The sequence below is a fragment of the Schistocerca nitens genome, chromosome 4 (genome assembly GCF_023898315.1).
Source record: "Schistocerca nitens isolate TAMUIC-IGC-003100 chromosome 4, iqSchNite1.1, whole genome shotgun sequence".
NCBI lineage: Eukaryota > Metazoa > Arthropoda > Insecta > Orthoptera > Acrididae > Schistocerca > Schistocerca nitens.
Window position 1 is genome coordinate 856,373,662 of NC_064617.1, and position 20,113 is coordinate 856,393,774.

Here is a 20,113-nt window from a genome sequence, read left to right on the forward strand (position 1 = left end):
CACTGTTCACATGTCAAGATGGAGATGCAAGGGGGGGGGGGTGGATAGAGATCTGCGCTATTCAGGAATCCATTTATGCAGTGTATGTCGTTAGACAATAGCTGGAGAGCAGTTATAGAGAGAGCCCACTTCGGCTTGCTGGTCCTGTGGCTGAGTGGATGGCTGTTTAGATGGATGGATATGTGGCTTTGACATGCTGCTGGCGGCGCTCGCATTTCTGGCGAATGGTCAAGACAAGGTCCTGTTACAGTAACTGAGGTCGTTCTGTTTCTAGACAGGCTGCAGAAGGTAATGGATATGGCTTTCCCCGACTTAAATTGCAGACATCAGATGTGCAAAGATCTGGAAATGGGATCAGCTGAACGATGTGTAGGGTGTGACTCAAGCCAAGTTGGAATTTTACTGTAGCATGCAGGTTCGGGAAAGGTGACAAGTTTCGCACTGGTTGCAGCCATCTTGAATAATGGTAATTGCGAGATCAACTTACGTGATGACAGAGCGCTCTGGTGGTTGTGATAGGAGCTAAACACAGTTGAACTTGGAGCCATTTTTGTTAGGTAGACGCATTGTATGATCTTCCACCAAAATTCAAACTCCCTACCAAAATCGGACATCTCGAATAAGGCCCTCTGCTGGTGGCAATGTGTACTAACCCAGTTGGACTCCGGACCTCGTGGCGAACACACGCATATGATATAAATAATAATAAATAATAAATGATAATAAATAATAATAAATTATCATAAATGATAGTAAATAATAATAAATAACTGGAGCAGCTGTCTGAATGCAGAGATCTGTTGGAGTGTATCAATCTGTAAGAGTTAACTCAGATGTCCTCTAGACGACAGAATAGTGAAGTAACAGTATGTGTTGGGCGGCTTTGGTGATCAAGTGAGAATTTGAGAAGATGATTGATTTGGGTTGGAGTGTTATTCGATGGGATGTAGATTGTTCAGTTGACTACTTCTGCACATTTGCTTCCTTTATTTAGTTGAGTGAAGATCGATTGTGGTGTGTTGGATACACGCTTGTCTGTTCTCTAGACCTGGGACAGACCTTAGTTGATGTATAAATTACAGCCAAGATATCGAATATGTTACATGACTGAGACCGGTATTCGAGAGTGGAAATATCATTTTGCGTATGTTTGTTTCTAGTAAGTCAGTGGTTTACAGCATTTTGCACATAGATAAAGTTCGGCTTTTGTAGACAATTTGAAGTGTATATCTTGGGAATTATGATGAACTAATGATCGGTAGGGTGTAGCCTAGTGCATGATATTGAGAAGCACAGCTAAAATGGCGTAATATTATCGAGAAAGTACATGTGTTCTTGCAGTCTATGAATCTGAGGATGTTTGTAGAAAAGCGAACAGACAAGGAAGGAGAGACAGTAAGGCGTTTGTGCTGAGGGGAATGATACCGAATTTGTAAAAGAGTTCTGAGGGTGACTTAGGTCTGCTGATGTAAGAGGGAAGATTAGCTCTGAGTGTCGGGTCTGTAGAGAGAAAGAGCAGGTTGACAGTGCTTTCCTAGGATTGGAGAGCATTGCGTTATATAGACGCTGTAGGAATAGGATGTTTTTCTTCGCATGTTGTACAGATATACTGGATAAGTGCACTGTTTTGTGTCAAATGTGTATATACTGTACTGTAAAGTTAATTGGATGTACATTGTGTAGCGTTTGTATATATTGCATTGTAAAGTTAATATTGTTTATGCTATGTGATGAGTAGAGAGGAAGTCGTGAGGACGGTATAGATATTTCCAGAGTAACAGGGGTCAAGAGAGAGTATTTCCGATACTTAGCGCATTGTCAAATGCCAATCAATTGAGACCGCGATCGCAACATTTAACTGTAAGTATAATGACATCAACGACTTCGGTATTCGTGAGTGCGAATATCATTTTTTTGGTCTGTTTGTTTCTAGTTACTCGCCGGCCTGTGTGGCCGTGCGGTTCTAGGCGCTTCAGTCTGGAACCGCGTGACCGCTACGGTCGCAGTTTCGAATCATGCCTCGTGCATGGATGTGTGTAATGTCCTTAGGTTAGTTAGGTTTAAGTAGTTCTAAGTTCTAGAGGACTGATGACCACAGATGTTAAGTCCCATAGTGCTCAGAGCCATTTTCTAGTTACTCAGTGGTTTACAGGATGCTGTACTTCGAAAAATTTTGGTGTGTTCTTGTAGTCTATTAGTCTGGAGATGTTTGTAGAAAAAAAGCGAGCAGGCAAGGAGGAAGAGAGAGTAACGCATTTGTGTTGAGGGGAAGCGATCTCCGAATTTGTGGAACAGTTCTGAGAGGGACTTCCGTCGTTGATGTAGAAGGGCTGATTACCGCTGAGTGTCACGTGTGCAGTAAGAAAGAGCAGGTTCACAGTGCTTCCTTAGGTATGGAGAGCATTGGGGCATGTAGTCGGTATTGTCAAAGTTACTGTGGCTTACGTTGTGTAGGCTTTGTATATATTGGATTGTAAAGTTACTATTGCTTATGTTATGGGATGAGCAGAGAGGATGACCATGTGTATGTATGTGTGTGTGTGTGTAACACGCCTTGCATTCAACAGCAGAGACGAGCGGCACCTGGAGACGCCTCGAATATGAGTCTGGTGTGAGCGCTGCTTGGAATGCAACTTTCACCGGTGTTCGGTGGCGGCGGCTGGCGGGTGCGTGCTGTGGCTGCCTCACTTTGCAGGGGTTGTGGCACGTGTGGTGAAGCATCAGTCAATCGTCACTTATGGGCCGTTAGAATTGCAAAGGGGGGAAAGCAGGTTCTGCTATTGTGGAATGGAATTCTGAAGCGTCTTCGCTGGATCGCAGTTAGAGTGAGGAAGGCCGAACGCACGCGGCTCTGCTTGGAGTGCGCGTTGTGTGTGTAAATAAACGCTCGGTTATTAAGGGCGCCTATATACAACTTTGGCCTGCGTTCGGCTGAAGCTCGGGGTTGCAGTCCCACCCGAGCACATCAGCACGTGTGTGTAGGTGAGCACGTGTTTGGATAGGAATTTCACAGGTGCTACGTATGAGGGAGGTGCCGCCACTTCATGTTTGCGGAAGCCGAGCACGGGGTGTGCGCGTTTCGGCATCTGAGGTATACGTCACTTATTGCTCCCTCCTGTGTACTCAATGTACTGTGCTTGCGCGCGTTGATTGCATTATTTCGGAATTGGGTCGGTAGGCCTTCATATGCGCTATTTGAATAGTTTACGAGTACTTAGCGTGTCTACACATCATACTGCTGTATTATTTAGGAGCAGTTTGCATGTCTGCACTGAAATTATTTGCGAAAATTAGGAGTTGTTTGGATGTTTGGACGTAAACGTTTTGCATTATTTACGAGCAGTTCGCATGTCTATAAGCTGTGCTATGCCTTATTTTTAACTGTTTAGAATTAGGAAGCGTGTGTCTAGAGCTTTATAAATGAGTTATGTGCTAGTGGTTTGCACGTCTGTATGGTGTGCGGCATGTCAGAGCGTGTGTTTTGTGATGCATATACTCCATTCCTAAATAAATTGCCCCCAAATAAATAAAGTACACTCCTTCGTCCTTCCATCAGCCTAGTGCGGGTTGAGTCCTTTTACCAGCTGCCCCCTAGGAAGTGGTGGGGTTGGTACACTTCGTTTTCAGCAATTTTCTTACGTTGGTAGCGAAGACGCAAGTGAGCTTTGTTTACTGGCAGATTTCACACTTGGTGCCTGATCCTAGGAGTAAGTGCTGGTCGGGTGGTTGAGATTAGTACAAGTGCCCTTTCTTTACGCACAATTTTCTTAGGTTTGTAGAGAAAGTGCAAGTGACGTTTCTTTACTGACAGAATTCAAACTCGGTGAGGGTTCCTAGGAAGAGGTTGCGGTCTCGTCCTTTAAAAGTATTTGAAAGTAGGTAGCTGAACACCTTTGCATATGTATATCATATTGTAAATTGAATTATTTAATATGATTAAAACTGAAGTGCAATTAAGTACTTAGGTAATTGATAGGTTAGGTAAGCGATGTGGGTGTTAGCATATTTACAGAAGACTATGTCCGTCGCGTGTATGGAGGGGGCGATCGAGGGTGTGTGACGTAAGCGGTCAGACGTTCGCGGGGCTCGTGTCCGACTATAACGCAAGCGCGAGAGATTCAACTAACTTAGCGAGGGGTATCGTGGCGCAAACGTGCTCTTGTACACTCATGGCGGATTTAGCTGTTTAGCAAACTTTGGCGCCAAAAGTGTAGCACGGCGTTCTCGGTCACATAATAATAATAATAATAATAATAATAAACACCGTGGAGGCCTGGGAAAAGAATAGGCCTCCGTTATGTTCTACCAGTCGTAAAAGGCGACAAAAAGAACAAACCACTAATAGGGCTAACCCCCCTTTTAGTGTGATTAGTTGGTTCAGGACAGAACTAATGAAGCCTCGGACAAGCGCTGTCATGGTCGGGGACGACGCTTGAACCCTATGCACGTCCACAATGGTAACGACACTGCTAGCCGCACGGAAAATGATTTAAATCCAAATAGAGGTGTTTTGCAGGATATGCTTCTGCAACCACTCTAGAAGGAAAACCAAGATAGAGGATGAGATAGTCAGATGAAGTTAACCGACCCCTCATGTTCTGTTATTACCAAGCAACAAACTTAGGAACCAACACAACCGGATACAGATCACAAGTATACACAACATTTATTACCAGATACCCAGAACTAAAATTTTTAACAGAACAACGACTAGTTGATGAGATCCGTGTAATAATCAAAAATAACAGGATACCCCAGTCAGAATTAGAAAACATCAAACAACAAGTACAACAAATACTGGAACAAAATAATGTGCAATCAGAAGAAGAAGAAAATACAGTAATGGACTCAAACATCGTAGAGCAAACAAACAAAGAACAACACGCATCAATTAAACAATCAGAGGAAAACGAAATCTTAAGACAGCCACCAGAACAAGCACAAAAAGAACACGAAGTGACACACATGTTAGATATAGAAGAAAAAGTCAACTGACATATATAGAATACAAAGACACAAATACAGACATTAGACCATTCCTGCATAGACCACCAAATAACCAAGTCGAAACACAATCATACACAACAACATAAATGAAAATACAACTATGGAAGAGTTACAACTACTGGTTTATATAGGAGCACTCACTACACTAAATATACACACTAGGCAGAGATCAGAACCAACCAACACACAGAAGAAACCCACAAAACCAGCATGGCAACACAGGCTACAGATGAGAATAGAAAAGCTGAGAAAAGACATCGGACAGCTAACAAATTGGCCAAACGACTTAGAAGACACAAAAAGGTGAAAATAGAAGGAAACAAAACCAAACATTCAACACAAACCAAAACAAATTTTACGAGACAATAGATAACACACACATTAAAACAGACAATCCACCAAACATAACAGACATGGAACACTACTGGAGCAACATATGGTCAAACCCGGTACAACATAGCTGACATGCACGGTGGATACAAGCAGAAACAGACACATACAAGATGATACCACTAATGCCTGAAGTGATAATTTTGTAACATGAAGTCACCCGAGCAATTAATTCTACGCACAATTGTAAAGCCCCTGGAAAAGATAAAATAGCAAATTTCTGGCTAAAGAAGTTCACCTCAACACATTCACATCTAACTAAATTATTTAACAGTTACGTTGCAGACCCATACAGAGTCCCCGATACACTTACACAAGGAATAGCTTATCTGAAACCTAAAGATCAAGGAGACACAGCAAAATATAGACCCATAACATGCCTACCAACAATATACAATATATTAACTTGAGTCAATACACAGAAATTAGTGACACATACAACACAGAACAAAATTATAAATGAAGAACGAAAAGGCTGCTGCAAAGGAGCATGAGGATGTAAAGAGTAACTGATAACAGATGCAGAGGTGACATATCAAGCTAAAACTAAACAAAGGTTGTTACACTATGCATACATTGATCACCAAAAAGCTTTAGATAGTGTACCCCTCTCATGGATACTACAAATTTGGAAATATACAAAGTAGATCCTAAATTGATACAGTTGCTAAACATAGTAATGAAAAATTGGAAAATCACACTTAATATCCAAGCAAATTCAAATAATATCACATCACAGCCAATACAGATTAAGTGTGGAATATACCAAGGAGACTCATTAAGTTCTTTCTGGTTCTGCCTTGCTCTGAACCCACTATCCAACATGATAAATAATACAAATTATGGATATAATATTAGTGGAACATACGAACAAAAACGTCACAGATTTGCTATACAGGGATGATCTAAAACTACTGGCAGCAACAAATCAACAACTCAACCAATTACTAAAGATAACAGAAGTATTTAGCAATAATATAAATATGGCTTTTGAAACAGACAAATGTAAGAAAAATAGCATAGTCAAGGGAAAACATACTAAACAAGAAGATTACATATTGGATTACCACAGCGACTGCATAGAAGCGATGGAAAAACAGATGCCTATAAAAATCTAGGATACAAACAAAAAATAGGAATAGATAAAACAAATATTAAAGAAGAACTAATAGAAAAATATAGACAAAGACTAACAAAAATGCTGAAAACAGAATTGATAACAAGAAACAAGACAAAAGCTATAAATACTTATGCTATACTTATATTGACCTAATCATTTGGAGTAGTGAAATGGAGTAACACAGAACTAGAAGCACTCAATACACTTACACGATCACATTGCCACAAATATAGAATACATCACATAGATTCAGCAACAGAAAGATTCACATTAAGCAGAAAGGAAGGAGGAAGGGGATTTATCGACATAAAAAAACCTACATTATGGACAGGTAGAAAATTTAAGAAAATTCCTTATAGGAAGAGCAGAGAATAGCAAAATACACAAGCTGACCGTTGTGACGTCAACCGCGGCAATTTCCAGCGTGTCCAGCGAAAACATGTTTACTTAATGTGAGTGGTTTGGGGGACTCTGCGACGCCGGTAGCCGGGGGCTAGTGTGGGCTGGCCCCAGTGCGCCGCCTCACGTCACTGTCATAGGCAACAGCCCGCGCACTCTCTGGCGGGGCCAGGGGGTGGTGACGATATGAAGTAATTCAGCTGGAGCGCGTACGTCATGGCGACTGCATTGGTTGTTGCTGCGATCTCGAAGATGTGTACTGATTATGCTGGAGAGCAAGTGATGACCGTACTGCTTTAAATAAAGACTTCAGTCCCTTTCCCCCTGCAAAATCAAAGGATGTGACTTAGGTTAATATAAGTGCACTTTATTATTTAACCGGATTATGATAGGTTACCAGTGAAAAAAGATTAGTGACCGTGAAAATTCGTACGTGTGATCGAGTATGATGTTGGTATTTGAACCTGTGATAGATTTTTGTTATGCATGTAATGCAAATGGCTTTGTGGTCGAGAAAATCGGGCATCTTGAATAAATAATAATAATAAATGATAATAAATAATAAAAAATAGAAGTACAGTTTTCGAGACATTATTTTGTTGGAATTTGAATTTGGCGCAATTTTCTAGTGGACGAAGGCCAATAATAATAATAAATAATAGTAAATGATGAATGATATGTTGTTGTTGTTATGGTCTTCAGTCCTGAGACTGGTTGGATGCAGCTCTCGATGATACAATATACTCTGCAATTCTTCATCTCCCAGTACCTACTGCAACCTACATCCTTCTGAATCTGCTTAGTGTATTCATCTCTTGGTCTCTCTCTACAATTTCTACCCTCCACGCTGCCCTCCAATGCTAAATTTTTGATCCCTTGATGCCTCAGAACATGTCCTACCAACTGGTCCCTTCTTCTCGTCAAGTTGTGCCACAAACTCCTCTTCTCCCCAATTCTATTCAATACCTCCTCATTAGTTATGTGATCTACCTATCTAATCTTCAGCATTCTTCTGTAGCACCACATTTCCATAGCTTCTATTCTCTTCCTGTCCAAACTATTTATCGTCCGTGTTTCACTTCCATACATGGCTATACTCCATATGAATACTTTCAGAAACGACTTCCTGACACTTAAATCTATACTCGATGTTAACAAATTTCTCTTCTTCAGAAACGCTTTCCTTGCCATTGCCAGTCTACATTTTATATCTTCTCTACTTCTAACATAATCAGTTGTTTTGCTTCCCAGATATCAAAACTCCTTTACTACTTTAAGTGTCTCATTTTCTAATCTAATTCCCTCAGCATCACCCGACTTAATTCGACTACATTCCATTATCCTCGTTTTGCTTTTGTTGATGTTCATCTTATATCCTCCTTTTAAGACACTGTCCATTCCGTTCAACTGCTTTGCAAGTCCTTTGCTGTCTCCGACAGAATTGCAATGTCATCGGCGAACCTCAACGTTTTTATTTCTTCTCATGGATTTTAATACCTACTCCGAATTTTTCTTTTTTTTCCTTTACTGATTGCTCAATATACAGATTGAATAACATTGGGGAGAGGCTACAACCCTATCTCACTCCCTTCCTAACCACTACTTCCCTTTCATGCCCCTCTACTCTTATAATTGCCATCTGGGTTCTGTACAAATTGTAAATAGCCTTTCGCTCCCTGTATTTTACCCCTGCCACCTTCAGAATTTGAAAGAGAGTATTCCAGTCAACGTTGTCAAAAGCTTTCTCTAAGTCTACAAATGCTAGAAACGTACGTTTGCCTTTCCTTAATCTTTCTTCTAAGATAAGTCGTAAGGTCAGTATTGCCACACGTGTTCCAGTATTTCTACGGAGTCCAAACTGATCTTTCCCGAGGTCAGCTTCTACCAGTTTTTCCATTCGTCTGTAAAGAATTTGTGTTAGTATTTTGCAGCTGTGACTTTTAAACTGATAGTTCGGTAAATTTCACATCTGTCAACACCTTCTTTCTTTGGGATTGGAATTATTATATTCTTCTTGAAGTCTGAGGGTATTTCGCCTGTATCATACATCTTGCTCACCAGATGTTAGAGTTTTGTCAGGACTGGCTCTCCCAAGGCCGTCATAAGTTCTAATGGTATGTTGTCTACTCCCAGGGCCTTGTTTCGACTTAGGTCTTTCAGCGCTCTGTCAAACTCTTCACACAGTATCATATCTCCCATTTCATCTTCATCTACATTCTCTTCCATTTGCGTAATATTGTCCTCAAGTACATCGCCCTTGTATAGACCCTCTATATACTCCTTCCACCTTGCTGCTTTCCCTTCTTTGGTTAGAACTGGGTTTCCGTCTGAGCTCTTGATATTCATATAAGTGGTTCTCTTTTCTCTAAAGGTCTCTTTAATTTTCCTGTAGGCAGTATCTATCGTACCCCTCATGAGATAAGCCTCTACATCCTTACATTTGTTCTCTAGCCATCCCTGCTTAGCCATTTTGCACTTCGATCTCATTTTTGAGACGTTTGTATTCCATTTTGCCTGCTTCATTTACTGCATTTTTATATCTTCTTCTTTAATCAATTAAATTCAATATTTCTTCTGTTACCCAAGGGTTTCTATTAGCCCTCGTCTTTTTACCTACTTGATCCTCTGCTGCCTTCACTACTTCATCCCTCAGAGCTACCCATTCTTCTTCTACTGTACTTCTTTCCCCCATTGCTGTCAATTGTTCCCTTATGCTCTCCCTGAAACTCTGTACAACCTCTGGTTCTTTCAGTTTATCCAGGTTCCATCTCCTTAAATGCCCACCTTTTTGCAAAATTCTACCAGGCAGCTTCCTCTTTCATTTCTTAGCCCCATTCTATATTCACCTACTATGTTTCTTTCTCTCCCTTTTGCTACTCTCGAATTCCAGTCACCCATGACTATTACATTATCGTCCCCCTTCACTACCTGAATAATTTCTTTTATCTCATCATACATTTCATCAATTTCTTCATCATCTGCAGAAGTAGTTGGCATATAAACTTGCACTACTGTAGTAGGCGTGGGCTTCGTGTCTATCTTGGCCACAATAATGCGTTCACTATGCTGTTTGTAGTAGCTTACCTGCACTCCTATTTTTTTATTCATTATTAAACCTACTCCTGCATTACCCCTATTTGATTTTGTATTTATAACCCTGTATTCACCTGACCAAAAGTCTTGTTTCTCCTGCCACTGAACTTCACTAATTCCCACTATATCTAACTTTAACCTATCCATTTCCCTTTTTAAATTTTCTAACCTACCTGCTCGATTAAGGGATCTGACATTCCATGCTCCGATCCGTAGAACGCCAGTTTTTTTTTCCTGGTAACGACATCCTCTTGAGTAGTCCCCACCCGGAGATCCGAACAGGGGACTTTTGTACCTCTAGAATATTTTACCCAAGAGGACGCCATCATCATTTAACCATACAGTAAAGCTGCATGCCATCAGGAAAAATTACGGCTCTAGTTTCCCCTTGCTTTCAGCCGTTCGCAGTACCAGCACAGCAAGGCCGTTTTGGTTAGTGTTACAAGGCCAGATCAGTCAATCATGCAGACTGTTGCCCCTGCAACTACTGAAAAGGCTGCTGCCCCTCTTCAGGAACCACACGTTTGTCTGGCCTCTCAACAGATATCCCTCCGTTGTGGTTGCACCTACGGTACGGCCATCTGTATCACTGAGGCACGCAAGCCTCCCCACCAACGGCAAGGTCCATGGTTCATGGGGGGGGGGGGGGGTGAATGATAATTATTATTGATGAATAACAATGAATAATAATAACAAAGAGAAGTATGGTTTTGCAGCCATTATTTTGCTGGAATTTGAATTTGGCGCGAATTTTCTAGTCGAGGAACGCCAATAATAATAAAATAATAGCAACAGTAATAATAATAATAATAATAATAACCCCGTGGAGACCCAGGAAAAGAATAGGCCCCCGTTATGTTCTGCCAGTCGTAAAAGGCGACGAAAAGAACAAACCACTAATAGGGCTAACACCCCTTTTAGTGTGATTAGTTGGTGCAGGACAGATCTAATCAAGCCTCGGACAAGCGCTGTCATGGTCTGGGACAACGCTTGAACTATATGCCCATCCACAATGGTAACGACACTGCTAGCCACATGGAAAATGATTTAAATCCAAATAGAGGTATTTTGCAGGATATGCTTCCTGCAACTACTCTAGAAGGAAAACAAAGACAGAGGATGAGATGGTCAGAGGAAGTTAACCGACACCTCATGTTCTGTTATTACCAAGCAACAAACTTAGGAACCAACACAACTGGATACAGATCACAAGTATACACAACATTTATTACCAGATACCCAGAACAGCCACCAGAACAAGCATAAATAGAACACAAAGTGACACACATGTTAGATATAGAAGAAAAATTTCAGCTGACATATATAGAATCCAAAGACACAAATATAGACATAGACCATTCTTGCGTAGACCACCAAATAACAACTATCAACACAATCATACACAACAAAATAAATGAAAATACAACTATGGAAGAGTTACAACTACAGGTTTATATAGGAACACTCACTACACTAATTATACACACTAGGCAGAGATCAGAACCAACCAAAACACAGAAGAAACCTGCAAAACCAGCATGGCAACACAGGCTACAGATGAGAATAGAAAAACTGAGAAAAGACATCGGACAGCTAACACAATTTATAAGAAATGAAATATCAGACAAAAAACGAAAAAGGTTAGGTAAAATTTCACAACAAGAAGCGATAGAGCAATTAGATGAAAAGAAGCAGAAGATACAAAAAAGTGAAAATAGAAGGAAACAAAACCAAACATTCAACACAAACCAAAACAAATTTTACCAGACAATAGATAATACACACATTAAAATAGACAATCCACCAAACATAACAGACATGGAACACTTCTGGAGCAACATATGGTCAAACCCGTTACATCATTAACAGACATGCATGGTGGATACAAGCAGATACAGACACATACAAGATGATACCACAAATGCCTGAAGTGATAATTTTGCAACATATAGTCACCTAAGCAATTAATTCTACACTCAATTGAAAAGCCCCTGGAAAAGATAAAATAGCAAATTTCTGGCTAAAGAAGTTCACCTCAACACATTCACATCTAACTAAATTATTTAACAGTTACACTGCAGACCCATACACATTCCCTGATACACTTACACAAGGAATAACTTATCTGAAACCTAAACATCAAGCAGACACAGCAAACCCAGCAGAATATAGCCGCATAACATGCCTACCAACAATATACAATATATTAACTTCAGTCATTACAAAGAAATTAATGACACATACAACACAGAACAAAATTATAAATGAAGAACGAAAAGGCTGCTGCAAAGGAGCATGAGGATGTAAAGAGCAACTGATAATAGATGCAGAGGTGACATTTCAAGCTGAAACTAAACAAAGGTCGCTACACTACGCATACATTGATTACCAAAAAGCTTTTGATAGTGTACCCCTCTCATGGATACTACAAATATTGGAAATATACAAAGTAGATCCTAAATTGATACAGTTCCTAAACATAGTAATGAAACATTGGAAAACCACACTTAATATCCAAACAAATTCAAATAATATCACATCACATCCCATACAGATTAAGTGTGGAATATACCAAGGAGACTCATTAAGTCCTTTCTGGTTCTGCCTTGCTCTGAACCCACTATCCAACATGCTAAACAATACAAATTATGGATACAATATTACTGGAACATATCAACACAAAATCACACATTTGCTATACAGGGATGATCTAAAACTACTGGCAGCAACAAATCAACAACTCAACCAATTACGAAAGATGACAGAAGTATTCAGTAATGATATAAATATGGCTTTTGGAACAGACAAATATAAGAAAAATGGCATAGTCAAGGGAAAACACACTAAACAAGTTTACATATTGGATGACCACAGTGACTGCATAGGAGCGATGGAAAAAAACAGATGCCTATAAATAGGAATAGATAATACAAATATTAAAGAAGAACTAAAAGAAAAATATAGACAAAGACGAACAAAAATACTGAAAACAGAATTGACAGCAAGAAACAAGACAAAAGCTATAAATACTTATACTATACCAATATTGACCTACTCATTTGGAGTAGTGAAATGGAGTAACACAGACCTAGAAGCACTCAATACACTTACACGATCACATTGCCACAAATATAGAATACATCACATAGATTCAGCAACAGAAAGATTCTCATTAAGCAGAAAGGAAAGAGGAAGGGAATTTATCGACATAAAAAACCTACATTATGGACAGGTAGACAATTTAAGTAAATTCTTTACAGAACGAGCAGAAACTAGCAAAATACACAAAGCAATCACTCATATAAATACATCGGCTACACCATTGCAATTTCATAACCACTTGTACAACCCTTTAGATCACATAACAACAGATAGGAAGAAAGGAAATTGGAAAAAGAAAACACTACATGGCAAGCACCCGTATCATCTAACACAGCCACACAGCGATCAAGATGCATCCAACACATGCCTATGTAAAGGCAATATACTTGAATACAGTGAGATGGAAGGATTCATTATTGCAATACAGGATCAAACAATAAACACCAGATATTACAGCAAGCATATTATTAAAGATCCCAATACCACAACAGATAAATGCAGACTTTCCAAACAACAAATAGAAACTGTAGATCACATCACAGGCGGATGTACAATACTAGCAAATACAGAATACCCCAGAAGAAATGACAATGTAGAAAAAATAATACATCAACAACTTGCCATACGACATAACTAATAAAACAACACATTCCCACATACAGGTATGCACCACAAAATGTACTGGAGAATGATGAATACAAATTATACTGGAACAGAACCTTATAACAGATAAAACAACACCACATAACAAACCTGACATCATACTCACCAATAAAAAGAAGAAATTAACGGAACTAATCGAAATATCCATACCCAATATGACAAATATACAGAATAAAACAGGGGAAAAAATTGAAAAAAAAATCAAACTGGATGAGGAAGTCAAGGATTTGTGGCATCAGGATAAAGTTGACATTATACCAATTATACTATCAACTACAGGAGTCATACCACACAATATCCACCAGTACATCAACGCAATACAGCTACATCCAAACGTATATATACAACTACAGAAATCTGTAATTATTGATACATGTTCAATTATCCGAAAGTTCCTAAATGCAATGTAACATATACCGTACAGTTAAAAGGAAGTCACACTTGATCAAGGTCCGCGTCACTTTCCATTTTTAAGCAGACATAACGTCTGAGAAAGGAAAGAAATAATAATAATAATAAATAATAGTAAATGATAACAAATAATAATAAATGGTAATGAATGTTAATAATGAATAATAACAAAGACAAGTAGGGTTTTGCACGCATTATCTTGTTGGAATTTGAATTAGGTGTCAAATTTTTCTGGAGGGTTAGTGGACGTAGCCCAATTGATCTATTTTCCCGCCAAAATTCAAAATTCCCGCAATTTTTTCTGGGGGTTAGATTAGTGGACATAGCCCAATTGACCTATTTTCCTGCCGAAAGCCGCCATCTTCGATGACGTCATGCACTGTTGCCAAGTCTACATGCTGCCATCTTGGATGACGTCATCGCCGCCATCTTGAATAAATTTGGCAACAATGGAGAGTGGGGCCGTATGAATGTTGCCCCACTACTCCTGACCACGTTCGAAGTCCGTGAGTTCGACGGAGTGCCCCATTCTGCTCTGTCACGATGTCTAATGACTACTGCAGTCGCTGATATGGCGTACCTGGCAGTAGGTGGGAGCACAATACACCTAATGTGAAAAACTTATGTTTCTGGGAGTCTCCGGAAAACTTTTGATCACATAGTGTAGCTTCAGGGATTACACTGGAAGGCCTCGCTCCTTGATCCAAATTCTCAGTGCCATGCCAGTCCGCTTGAAATTCCCCCTTTAAACATGAACAGAATTCCCAAGCCTCTCCAAGTTCTGGAATAGCACCTCAGCGTCGAATGTAAATGGGGGACCCAGCTTAAAATGCAGGTGCAGGTACCTATGGAAATGAAATGACACAATTTCTGAGACTTTACTGGTCTCATACAAATATGATCTAATTTGTATAGAATGAAGCAGGTGGCACAGTGGTTAGACACTGCCCCCCTTTCAGGAGGATCCTGATTTAGGTTTCCTGTGATGTCTCTAAATCACCTCAGGCAAATGCCAGAATGGTTCCTTCAGAATGGCGGAGCTGACTTCCTACCGCATCCTTCCATAATCCGCTCGGACCAATGACCTCCGTGCCTCACTGTTTGGTCCACTATCCCACCCCCACTAAAAAAAAAAAAAAAAAAAAAAAAAAAAAAAAAAAAAAAAAAAAAAAAACAGCCAACTAACCAACTGAAGTAGCGGGTGCCAGGGTAATCCATGCAGTTGTGTGAACCACTGTGCGAGGGTGGCTTACTGGCTAACGCACCTGCCCTGTAAGCAGAAGATCCGGGTTCGATTCCCGAACGTGGTACAAATTTTCGCTTGCCACTTCAGTTTATACACATGTAATCATGTCTGTATGAGACCAGTAATGTCTTCAAAATTGCATAATTTCATTTGTATAAACGTTAATATTCGCTCTGAGCCAATATCGTACTCATAAATGTCGCTTGATGGCCACTTGGGGCGCTGCGAGACAAAGTGTTGCAACAGATATGTTAGACTGTGCGTGTAGGTCCCGTATTAAAGTGCGTGTGCAAGTGCTCCTTGCCTCCACCCCGTCGCCTCACCTATGTTCAGGACTAGAAATCGTAGGTGCAGTGCAGAAACAGCTCAGCGAGAAGCGTGTGGGCATAGTTACTACTGTAGGCAATGCCAGTGAGTGCGGCGACCGACAAGTGGAGTGCTGGCTGACCTGCCAGATGCTATGCATGTGCACGATGTGCGGGTGGTGGAGGCGCGCGATGATATCGAGCTCGCGCGGCAGGAACTTGCGGACGAAGTCCTTGGGCGCGTCGGCTGTGTTGATGATCTTGCAGGCGAGTTTCTCCACCATCTGCGCGGTGTCGGCACTGCCGGTGCGCCGGTACTCGGCCACGTAGACCTTAGCGTAGGAGCCCTCGCCCAGCTTCTTGCCCAGCTGGTAGCCGCGCTCCGCCAGCACCGCCATCTCGCTGGGCGACTGCCCCAGCCCCGCCGACTGCGCCATTTTGTCCATGGCGCCTCCAGTCCCTGTCGGACAAGCGCGTGTGCTTCGTCACTGTCCCGGGCTGACTCACTGTCAACAGCAAGCATACCGAGCAAGACACCTGTAGCTCCCAGGAAACCGAAACCCTGCACGACAGACTGTAGCCCCAATTAGACGCCTGTTAGGATAATTCAAAAGGAAACGAGCGAAAAGATGTAAAATGAAAACGCCTCAAGGGATCATGATACTACTGCACGAAGTAATGGCCGCTATCGACAGGGGATCTCAAGTTCATTTGGTATTTCTAGATTTCCGGAAAGCTTTTGACACCGTTCCTCACAAGCGACTTCTAGTCAAGCTGCGGGCCTATGGCTATCGTCTCAGTTGTGCGACTAGATTCGTGATTTCCTGTCAGGAAGGTCGCAGTTCGTAGTAATAGACGGAAAATCTTCGAGTAAAACTGAAGTGATATCGGGTGTTCCCCAGGGAAGCGTCCTGGGACCTCTGCTGCTCCTGATCTATATAAATGACCTGGGTGACAATCTGAGCAGTTCTCTTGGGTTGTTCGCAGATGATGCTGTAATTTACCGTCTAGTAAGGTCATCCGAAGACCAGTATCAGTTGCAAAGCGATTTGGAAATGATTGCTGTATGGTGTGGCAGGTGGCAGTTGACGCTAAGTAACGAAAAGTGTGAGGTGATCCACATGAGTTCCAAAAGAAATCCGTTGGAATTCGATTACTCGATAAATAGTACAATTCTCAAGGCTGTCAATTCAACTAAGTACCTGGGTTTTAAAATTACGAACAACTTCAGTTGGAAAGACCACATAGATAATATTGTGGGAAAGGCGAGCCAAAGGTTGCGTTTCATTGTCAGGACACTTAGAAGATGCAACAAATCAACTAAAGAGACAGCTTGCACTACACTCATTCGTTCTCTGTTAGAATATTGCTGCGCGGTGTGGGATCCTTACCAGGTGGGATTGACGGAAGACATCGAAAGGGTGCATAAAAGGGCAGCTCGTTTTGTATTATCACGTAATAGGGGAGAGAGTGTGGCAGATATGATACGCGAGTTGGGATGGAAGTTATTAAAGCAAAGACGTTTTTCGTCGCGGCGAGATCTATTTACGAAATTTCATTCACCAACTTTCTCTTCCGAATGCGAAAATATTTTGTTGAGCCCAACGTACATAGGTAGGAATGATCATCAACATAAAATAAGAGAAATCAGAGCTCGAACAGAAAGGTTTAGGTGTTCGTTTTTCCCGCGCGCTGTTCGGGAGTGGAATGGTAGAGAGATAGTATGATTGTGGTTCGATGAACCCTCTGCCAAGCACTTAAATGTGAATTGCAGAGTAATCATGTAAATGTAGTTGTAGATGCCTACGGAGCAAGTAGCTGTACATGTAACAGGATTGAGGCTGAAACTCGCCGCTACATGAACACAGTCGCACATCTATCTGATGACAGACCGAGCATGTCCACATTTTGTAATAAGGCAGGATCTTACGGAATTTCACTTAGTTACGGAAATCTATGATACCACTTAGCTTTTAACCGTATCTACACCTACACTACTGGCCATTAAAATTGCTACACCACGAAGATGACATGTTACAGACGCGAAATTTAACCGACAGGAAGAAGATGATGTTATATGCAAATGATTAGCTTTTCAGAGCATTCACACAAGGTTGACGCCGGTGGCGACACCTACAATGTACTGACACGAGGAAAGTTTCCAACCGTTTTCTCATACACAAACAGCAGTTGACCGGCGTTGCTTGGTGAAACGTTGTTGTGATGCCTCGTGTAAGCAGGAGAAATGCGTACCATCAAGTTTCCGACTTTGATAAAGGTCGGATTGTAGCCTATCGCGATTGCGATTTATCGTATCGCGACATTGCTGCTCGCGTTGGTCGAGATCCAATGACACTCAGCAGAATATGGAATGGATGGGTTCAGGAGGGTAATACGGAACGCCGTGCTGGATCCCAACGGCCTCGTATCACTAGCAGTCGAGATGACAGGCATCTTATCCGCATAGCTGTAACGGATCATGCAGCCACGTCTCGATTCCTGAGTCAACAGATGGGGACGTTTGCAAGACAACAACCATCTGCACGAACAGTTCGACGACCTTTGCAACAGCATGGACTGTCAGCTCGGAGACCATGGCTGCGGTTACCCTTGACGCTGCATCACAGATAGGAGCGCCTGCATTGGTGTATTCACCGACGAACCTGGGTCTACGAATGGCAAAACATCATTTTTTCGGATTAATCCAGGTTCTGTTTACAGCATCTTGATGGTCGCATCCGTGTTTGGGGACATCGCGGTGCACGCACATGGGAAGCGTGTATTCGTCATCGCCATACTGGCGTATCACCCGGCGTGATGGTAAGGGGGGCCATTGGTTGCACGTCTCGGTCACCTCTTGTTCGTATTGACGGCACTTTGAACGGTGGACGTAACATTTCAGATGTGTTACGACCCGTGGCTCTACCGTTGATTCGATCCCTGCGAAACCCTACATTTCAGCAGGATAATGCACGGCCGCATGTTGCAGGTCCTGTACGGTCCTTTCTGGATACAGAAAATGTTCGACTGCTGCCCTGGCCCGCACATTCTCCAGATCTCTCACCAATTGAAAAATTGAAAACGTCTGGTCAATGGTGGCCGAGCAACTGGCTCGTCACAATACGCCAGTCACTACTCTTGATGAACTGTGGTATCGTGTTGAAGCTGCATGGGCAGCTGTACATGTACACGCCATCCAAGCTCTGTTTGACTCAATGCCCAGGCGTATCAAGGCCGTTATTACGGCCAGAGGTGGTTGTTCTGGGTACTGATTTCTCAGGATCTATGCACCCAAATTGCATGAAAATGCAATCACACGTCAGTTCTAGTATAATATATTTGTCCAATGAATACCCTTTTATCATCTGCATTTCTTCTTGGTGTAGCAATTTTAACGGCCAGTAGTGTAGGTGGAGAAGTGGACGACGCGCACGTAACCCATGCAATAATAAACGGTGATGGACTGTGAACTGTCAACCCTGACGGTGTACTGTTCCGTGTTGTACCAGCGCCGAGGAGGACGCAGACCTGCCCTGCAATGCCATTCGGATCACGTGTCAATCTTCTCAGGAGGGGGGGGGGGGGGGGGTGAAATGGCTCTGAGGACTATGGGACTCAACATCTGAGGTCATCAGTCCCCTAGAACTTAGAACTAGTTAAACCTAACTAACCTAAGGACATCACACACATCCATGCCCGAGGCATGATTCGAACCTGCGACAGTAGCATTCTCGCGGTTCCAGACTGTAGCGCTTAGAACCGCTCGGCCACAGCGGCTGGCGGCCGGCGAGAAGGGGGGAGGGTTGAGCTTGGGTGGTGCGATATGACCCATCTCGTCGTGTTCTACGACCTTTCATGAACCATTCTGCACACACCCGTTGCACTGCCAAAACACTTCGTCACACACGAGCAGCAATTTCCCAGATGGATGCATCACAGTTTCTCATGCCAGTAATGCGCCCTCTTTCAAACTCGCTGATTTGACGGTACGACTCTCGCATACATCTGCGAGACATCCTGCACGTCTGCTCAAGCACACTGATTCGTTACATTCGCTTCATAGCGACGACGAGAGCCCCAGGCACATTTTACCGGCAGGTCTTGTTGCGTCACAGTATGGATGTTGGCATCGAACCCGCTGGCCGACATAGTTCAAATGCTAATCGATTCTGCAGCACATAGTAATGTACATGTCCTGTGAATATGAACGTTCTATCTCTAGTCGTTTACGGTGTTCTGCTTTTTCCGAACATGAGTGTAAATAAATGTAACTTTTTGCATACAAACAAATAGGGCTACAGACAGAAAGATGCTGAATGAAACGCGTTGGGCAGTCAAGAGAACAATGGGTGTAACATTCAGCGACTACCGTACCAG

General features: G+C 42.0%; 1 protein-coding gene across 1 annotated transcript in view; it reads right to left on the minus strand.

The window, feature by feature from the left end:
- Positions 1–16,182, minus strand: part of LOC126252616 (testis-specific serine/threonine-protein kinase 1-like) — a 118,211-nt gene extending 102,029 nt beyond the window's left edge. Inside the window, exon 1 of the mRNA XM_049953518.1 lies at positions 15,880–16,182. Coding sequence (XP_049809475.1) covers positions 15,880–16,182 — 303 coding nt within the window. The remainder of the gene's footprint in view (positions 1–15,879) is intronic.
- Positions 16,183–20,113: the final 3,931 nt, after the last annotated feature.